Raw genomic sequence first — 8,306 nt, forward strand, 5'->3', positions numbered from 1 at the left:
TTAAATAAAATAAATAAAAATTTAAAAAGCCCCACAGAGCACAGAAGTCACCTCCACTCCACCCGATGCTCTCATGCCACCTCTGTCCTTCTCTGTCCCCTCCCCTGCCCCCACGCCTGGCCCAGCTCCTTGCCAGCTGGTCCCCGGGGAGCAGTGCCCATGGAAATGGTGCCCTTGCTTTCTCACTAAACAAGCACCTCCCCGCACTGCCCCAGAGCTGGTCCTGAGTCTAGGGAACCAAGGGAGCCACTCCACGGGGAGACAGAGGGACCTGCTGGAGAAAGATGTGTAGACATGGGACCAGAGTCAAGAAAAAGAAAGCGAAATTGAGGAAATGCCAGGGAGGGGGCCTTATTGAGCCTGAAAAAAATCTAGGGAGAGGAAGGAGTGTAGGGCAACACCACCCAATGGCAATTTTCCCAATAAAAGCGCCATAATTCTACAGCGGTCTTACAGCAGGCGCTCAGTGGATGCTCGACGACATGTTATCTCTGTTCTGGCCCCACCCCATTACAGAGGGTCACACGGGAGGAAATGGAGTTGATAGAAAAATAACTCTGCCCCAGCTGGTATGGCTCAGTGGATAGAGCATCGGCCTGCGGACTAAAGGGTCCCAGGTTCTATTCCAGTCAAGGGCACATGTCTGGGTTGTGGGCTCGATCCCCAGTAGGGGGGGTGCAGGAGGCAGCCGATCAATGATTCTCTCTCATTACTGATGTTTCCATCTCTCTCTCCCTCTCCCTTCCTCTCTGAAATCAATAAAAATATATTAAAAAAAGAAAGAAAGAAAAAGAACTTAAACCAGTTCTTTCTGACAACAATATGAGATCTGCTAACTTCCTCTCTGCAGCTTCCTTATGGACACTGAGGTCAGCACAGCTCGAGATGGCGAAACCCCACCCGCCGTGGAAGCAGGAGCGTGGACCTGACTCCCTGGGGCTCTGGGCTGTGTCCCCACAGCTGTAAAAGGACCCCCACCCCCAAGTACCTGTGCTGGAGACGCCGGCGATGTTGCTGGGCTCGCTGACCAGGTCCTGCATGACGGCCAAAACCCGGAACTCATACCAGGTGTCCTACAGCCAGAGGGACAACACCCATCAGCCAGGGACCTGAGTGGCCACTGGCCTGCCACTGACCCGCCACCGACCACACCACCATTGACCCCGCCAGGACGTGTCGTGGAACACGGCACCCAAAGCAGTGGTCCTGAAGCGTGTAACAACCCGCTCTCAAGTGAAAAAAAAAAAGAAGTTCTGGTTTGTAGCCTTTGCCAATTGCTGTGGTGTAAATACTCTGACCACGGCTGATGTCAAATGAGATCATGGAGAGCGGCCACTGACCTGCCACCGACCACACCACCATTGACCCCGCCAGGACGTGTCGTGGAACACGGCACCCAAAGCAGTGGTCCTGAAGCGTGTAACAACCCGCTCTCAAGTGAAAAAAAAAAAGAAGTTCTGGTTTGTAGCCTTTGCCAATTGCTGTGGTGTAAATACTCTGACCACGGCTGATGTCAAATGAGATCATGGAGAGGAAAGATGGGAAGAGAGGCATTCAGGGGCTCGCAGGAGCCACGAGCCAATTCCAGCCCTGAGTGTCCAGGGAGGGGAGACAGAAGGTAGGCGAGACTGGCTTTTCCCAGGGAATAGGCAGCTTTCTCTCTCCGGCTAAAGGAGGTCGGCTGGAAAAGGATAATGTATGCCCCGGGCTCTGAACCGGTAAAGGGTGAAGCTAAAGACAGCCCTGGGAACTCCTGTCCATCGTAGTTAGGCTCCCAGCAAGGAGCTCAGGTCAGTGTCTGGTGACCCAGCCCGGGCCTGCCCTGCGCCCTGTCCCCTGCCCTCGCTTGTGTGTCTGCACTTGGAGAAATCCCTCAGTGATACAACCCCCCACTGCCCCTGGGAGAGCTGGTCCTGAGTCTAGGGAACCCCAGTCACCGTGGGCAGCTCTGGGCGAGACATGAACAGGGTGTGCGTGGTCCATCAGTCCGTGGCCAGACTTCACAGATCCGCGTCCAGGGAGGGACTCCAGGAGTCCTGTCACTCCCAGAATTTGGGCAGCAGCAGCAGGGGGAGCTCCATGCTCACCTGTGACAGATCCTTGGCGAAGAAGTCTCCATCGGTGCCTGGGATGGCATCGTCTAGCATCTCCCAGCGCTCTCCGACACGGAACTCCATGACGTAGCGGTCGATGGGGAAGCTGTGGTTGGCAGGTGGGAGCCAGGACAGCAGCACACCCTGCTGGGTCCGATTGGCTGTGAGGCACCGCGGTGGGGTAACCAGCACCAGGGGTTCTGGGGTTGTGATGGGGAATGCTGCGGCGGGAGAGAAGGCACAGTGCTGAGGTCGCCGTGGCCTCGCCGTCCACACGATCTCTGGCTCAGCATGTGTCCCTGGTGCACCGTGGCCCCTAGGCGATGGTCACAGGCCACACACCCGTGCAGGCATCATCTCAGGGGCCAGGGTGTCCCAGAAGAGAGCCCTCCCGCCCCACAGAATGGCGGCGTGGCTGTGGGCCAGCACCTGGGCTCCTGTGTCCAGAGCACTTCCAACATCTAGGAGGAGCCCAGTTCCACAGAAGAAACAAAATGGGCCCGGCCAGTGTGGCTCAGTGGATTGAGCATCGTCCCATGAACCAAGAGGTCACTGGTTCAATTCCCAGTCAGGGCACATGCCCGGGTTGCGGGCTCAGTCCTCAGTAGGGGATGTGTAGGAGGCAGCCAATCGATGTCTCTCTCTCTCTCATTGATGTTTCTTTCTTTCTTTCTTTTTCTTTTTTTTTTTTAATTCTCACCCGAGGATATTTTTCCATTGATTTTTAGAGAGAGTGGAAGAGAGAGGGAAGGACAGAGAGAAATATCGATGTGAGAGAAACACATCGATTGGTTGCCTCCTGCATGCACCTGGAACAGGGCCCGGGCCGGGGAGGAGCCTGCAACCAAGGCACATGCCTTTGACCAGAATCGAACCCAGGCCCCTTTGGTACATAGGCTGATGCTCTATCCACTGAGCCAAACCGGCTAGGGCTCTCACTGATGTTTCTATCTCTCTCTCCCTCCCTCTCTCTAAAATCAATTTTTTTAAAAAGAAGGGATAAAATGGGAGCTACGGAAGGAGGACACAAAAATCAATTTTTTTTAAAAAGAAGAAGAAGGGATAAAATGGGAGCTACGGAAGGAGGACACATTAAATGCAATCAGCTTTTTAATAAGATAGTATCTTTACAAAAATACTGTAATCATATCTCTGGTTCTCTTCCCAGGGAAGCAGGGATATATTCCCGCACACGGTTTGCTCTTCCAGCTCCCCTCTAGGCCCAGGGGGAAATCAAGACTCGACGGGGAGACCCCAAGCAGCGCTGGCACTGTTACTGCTGCCCCCTGGGTGGCAGTAAAGCAAGCTGGGCGGTGCCCCCTGCTCGGAGCTGCCCGCTCTGGCCCCAGGTGGGAGGAATGGCCGCCGAGCCCAGGAAGGAAGGGTCAGCCACACGCTTGCCACCGAACGAAGCCAGGGCCAGAGGGAAGTGCGGCCGAAGTACATGAGGCAGAAGGATCCCAGTGCCCCGACCCGTGAAGCCACAGGAAGGCACGGACACGTGGCCTGACCAGGAAGGACAAATTCAAAGCCTCCTCCGTCCAGCTAAGGACGCACCAGGAATCAGCCCAAAGTGACGTGGGGGGAGGTGCTTTGGTATAGACGAGCCCCACAAAATGGAACGACCCATCTTTCCCGGGAGGTCTAGTGACAGGACCGCAGAAAGCCCCCAGGAAGGCGCCTGGCACGCAGCAGGCACGACAATGTCAGCTTCCGGGACCCCTCCTGCCACCGCCCGGACCACGCGGGACCTTGACCCACCCCAGCTCCTCCGGGAAACACCCTTAGCACCACGGCGCGGGGCCTCACCTAAAGTGTTCACAGTGACCACCTCGCTGAAGGCGCTCGTCCCCAGCCTGTTCTGAGCCAGGACGCTGAACTGGTATGCCGTCTCGGGCTCCAGGGCGTCCACGAGCAGCCAGTTGGGCCCCAGGGGCACTGGCAGAGACAGCCAGTCATGGGGTCCAAACTGCGCCCGCTTCATCCTGGCCACAGCAGAGAGAGAGGATCGAAGACAAGAGGGTGGGTGGGTTACACTGGAGACACCGAGAGCATGCACGGTCCTCCCGGAGGCGGCGGCGCTGGGCTGGCCTCCCCAGGTTCAAGGAAGAGGTCACGGCCAAGGAAGGATGGCCACCCGACTTCGATGGGCCACGCCTCACAATGCCAGGTCACCAGCCCCCGTGGCACCTCCTCTTCTACAAGGAACACTCAGGTGTAAGTCATGCTCAAAACACTGGTCAAGCCCTGGCTGGTTTGGCTCAATGAATAGTGTCGGCCTGCGGACTGAAGGGTCCCAGGTTCAATTCCGGCCAAGGACACATGCCTGGGTTATGGGCTCAATTCCCAGTAGGGGGCATGCAGGAGGCAGCCGATTGATGATTCTCTCTCATCATTGATGTTTCTATCTCTCTCTTCCTCGCCCTTCCTCTCTGAAATCAATAAAAATATATTTAAAAAAAAAAGTAAAGAGAAGTGGATGAATTCAGCAGATGTAAATTTGGCCATCCACAGTTCCCCAAAAAGTTAAACATGGAGTTACAATGTGACTGAGAAATTCTCCTAACGGGCTCAATCCCCAGTGTGGGGTGTGCAGGAGGCAGCCAGTCAATGATTCTCTCTCATCATTGATGTTTCTCTCTCTCTCTTCCTCTCCCTTCCTTTCTCTGAAATCAATAAAAATATTTATATAAAAATTAAAAAATCCACCGGTCAAATTACCAACTGTGCTTTGGGATCATCTCAGCCTGGTCACAACCCTAAGAGAGGCTCTGAGGACACTGAAAACGAGGCAGGTACCACAGCACGACCGTGAGGATGAGCAATTTGGCAACAGCAGGACTAACGACACTCAGGTGACCTTGGCCACCCACCCTCGCAAGGACAGCCAACAGTGGGACGTGGAGTCACAGGTTGGAGTCAGAAGAGGAGGTAGGTCTCGGGTACATGACAAAGATGGCTTGGGGTTTCCCCGGAGTGGGGACCAGCTTCCCTAAGGCCTGACAGGTTAGAAACCACAATGAAGGGGAAGGTCACCCCAACACCTGTTCTACACAGCCAACCACCACCCAGCTCCATCTGCATCTCCTACGGGTGCAGTGCCCGGCATTACCACTGGGAGGAGCCGTCGCCCCGTGGACTGAGATGCCACACAGCCCTCTCAGGCCTGAGCTACCATTTAGTGGGTGCCCAACAGGTTCCCCTGTAGGTTGAAGGCTCAATACCATGTATGCCCAGGAGTTGAAGCTGAGGCGGTGAAAAGCACAGGAAAAAAAACAAAACAAAAAATGCTAGCGCCAAATGTATGTCATTACACAGTGAGAGGTTATCGGAAAGAACGGAGAGGAGACCTCCCAACCTTTTCACCTGCCCTTCCCTGCCCAGGCACCACAGCGAGTGAGCAAAGAGTGAAAAGCAACACAGGTGAGCAGCAGCATGGAGCAGAGCCACAAGCAGCCAGCGAAACCCCTACCGATGCCCAGACCTGCCCCCTGGCATCCCCAAAGGTGGCTCGGCCACACCCAACGCGGCCCTAGGGAGGGAGCTGCCCAGTGGTGGTGCCGGGATGTTGCAGGGGTCACCCAGCAGGGTGGTGAGGAACCCCGCCTTGCCCCCACTCTGCCGGGGAGGCCTAGAGATAAGGGGAGGGGTGATCCGGCTGCAGCTCAGAGTCCCCCCAGCTCACCACCTGGGCCCAGCTGGCCGCTCCAGAACTCAATATGCCCAGGATGTCAGTCTGGGAAAAACCCACCACATCTCCATGATGGGAAGGGTTCCCTCTCCGCTCCCCTTGCTGGTAAAAGTGTATCGGGGACTCTCCCTGAATCTCCAGGCCTTTCCCCCTGGATCTGAAGCTTCCTCCTCCCCAGGGCTGAGTCTGGCAGGGATGCCCACCCAGGGGAGACAGGTCTCTCTTTTCTAGAGGAAGAAGTGAGGGGCTCATCCCTCCACCCCATAAGGCAGGGGTCCTCAAACTTTTTAAACAGGGGGCCAGTTCACTGTCCCTCAGACCGTTGGAGGGCCGGACTATAGTTTAAAAAAAAACTATGAACAAATTCCTATGCACACTGCACATATCTTATTTTGAAGTAAAAAAACAAAACGGGAACAAATACAATATTTGTATTTGCATGTGGCCCGCGGGCCGTAGTTTGAGGAACCCTGCCATAAGGGATGCCCATGGTGCAGGCGGGCAGTTCTTGGCTCAGGAGAGCAACGTGGGGGAGGGCGATCCAATGGGAGGGGCCGGCTGTGGCCTTTCTCTCCCTTTTCTAACCCTCCGGTCCTCAGCCGGTTTCTGATCTTGATCTACCCCCAGGTCTGGCCAAGGATGTCAAATCGCTGAATCTGGCTAAATGCATAAGAGACATGAACACAATAGAGACACAGGGTCCTAGAGGGAACATGCATGTGCTGAAGACCTGGTCAGGAAGGGGAGTCCCCCTCCCCACTGGTTTCTGTAACCCCCGGGGAGGGGGCCACAGAATAAAAACCAGCTTCCGCACTTCCGGCTGGGCTGCTTCGCAATGCCCTTGGAGTTCAGGAGTCTCCCCCAGACTCCAGAGGACCGGGGGGACCGAAAGGCAGCATGGGCCAAGGACACAACAAGGTCACAACAGTGAGGTCAGCGGGGGAGAAAGCAGGGCGTGATGGACAGCTCAGGCCCCGGCCTCCCAAACCTCTGGCTGGGAATACAGGGGGCGCCCAGAGTCCCCCAGATACACATCCACCCACCCCCCAAGACCTTAGCCACTGCGTCAACACACCTCTTCCTGTGGGGTCTGGTGAAGAACCATCTCCTTCTCAGAACCCCACCTACCCAGGCACGGACCGAAGTGGGGGTGGGGAGGGAGAAGCAGAGAGCAAAGCATGCGGGGCTGACTCACAGAGGTCCGTACCAAACTGAGAATGTCTGCTCGAATCCTCCATCGTAGCCGGGCTCCCAGGACACGTTGGCAGTTGTCATGGAGACCTGGACCCGGACTCCGCCTGGGGCGTGGGGGCTGGTGCCTGGAGACCAAGTGGAGACCTCTCAGACCGAAAGAACTGAGCCCCCCTCCCCCGAGCTGGGCCCCCGCAAACCTTGCTGCAGAGTAGCAGAAGGCAGCACCCCACGTGGAGGGGCTGGGGCTGGGGGCGCTCGGAGGAGCTGACGCCCTGGCCTGCTGGGTCGGAGGATACGAGAAGGAAACCCAGCCCACCGTGCCACCTAGTCCACCCGGCAGGAGGGGCACGAGCCCTGTGAGCGTGGGCCAAAGGGAAACCTGGCCACTCCATCACCCGAGGTCGAAGCCCTGTGCCCACCTCCAAGCACAGAAACTTCCTTACGGACACAGGCAAGGCCAAAAAACCCCAAACCGCTCTCCTATAGGGTTCCCCAGCCTCAGGAGACAGCCACACGCACCCGAACTCGGGCGTGAGCAGTGAAGAACTTCAACTTGGCTTGCCCTGCCCACCACGCATCAGTGAGGCGGCGCTGAGCAAGGTGCCCACGCCGCCGGCCTCACGTCCACACACGTGCCCTGGGCCATCGCGGCTGCCCCTCCCAAGAGGTACATGGTCAGGCACCACTGGTCAGTGCCTGAAATGGGAGGGAAACGCTCCCGGCATGTTGGCTGTGGCTACCAATGCAGCTGTCAGCGCCCAGAAGTGCAGGCAAAACGGTGCACGCACCTCAGGCCGGTCGGCGGGAGCAGAATGCCCGATGGTGCCCCAGGAGAGGTGAATGGTCGCCTGCTCTGTGCCAGGCCCCACCAGGGATCTCATCTCAGTGCATCCTCCTCCCAGATCCCCCGTTCCTGCCTCCCAGCTTCCCCGCGGGCCCCAGCCTCAGAGCTCCGAGCCATGGCTACTGGGCACGCAGGGGCCTCAACTCTGTGTCAGGGGGTTGCTGGGTACAAAAAAGACCTCCCAGAAGAGGCCCCACGTCCCCTCCCTCACAGAGCCCGCAGAGGGCTCCGGCGACCTGCGGAGGCTCCGGCTCAGGGTGGACTGACGGGGACAGACGCCCACAGTCCCCAGCACCCGGACCCCTGCCTGCCCGGCCGTACCGATGACGGTCAGGTGGGTACTGGCAGTGATGCTGGTGACCACGTTGGTGGCGATGCACTCCCACTCGCCGTGGTCCTCCTTGCTCAGGGCTCGGAACTGGAGGCTCCCGCTGGGCAGGGCGCTGTGCTTGCTTCTGCTGGGCTTCCCTACCTTGGCCAAGCA

At 57.3% G+C, this 8,306-nt stretch overlaps 1 protein-coding gene across 1 annotated transcript in view; it reads right to left on the reverse strand.

Moving 5' to 3' along the window:
* IGSF9B (immunoglobulin superfamily, member 9B) overlaps positions 1-8,306 on the reverse strand; it is a gene marked incomplete at its 5' end in the record, with an annotated part of 58,037 nt that overhangs the window by 35,863 nt on the left and 13,868 nt on the right. The window contains 5 exons of the mRNA XM_014543650.1: positions 759-1,073; positions 2,088-2,314; positions 3,903-4,078; positions 6,992-7,103; positions 8,144-8,294. Coding sequence (XP_014399136.1) covers positions 759-1,073; positions 2,088-2,314; positions 3,903-4,078; positions 6,992-7,103; positions 8,144-8,294 — 981 coding nt within the window. The remainder of the gene's footprint in view (positions 1-758; positions 1,074-2,087; positions 2,315-3,902; positions 4,079-6,991; positions 7,104-8,143; positions 8,295-8,306) is intronic.

The sequence above is a fragment of the Myotis brandtii genome, unplaced genomic scaffold (genome assembly GCF_000412655.1).
Source record: "Myotis brandtii unplaced genomic scaffold, ASM41265v1 scaffold3301, whole genome shotgun sequence".
Classification (NCBI taxonomy): domain Eukaryota; kingdom Metazoa; phylum Chordata; class Mammalia; order Chiroptera; family Vespertilionidae; genus Myotis; species Myotis brandtii.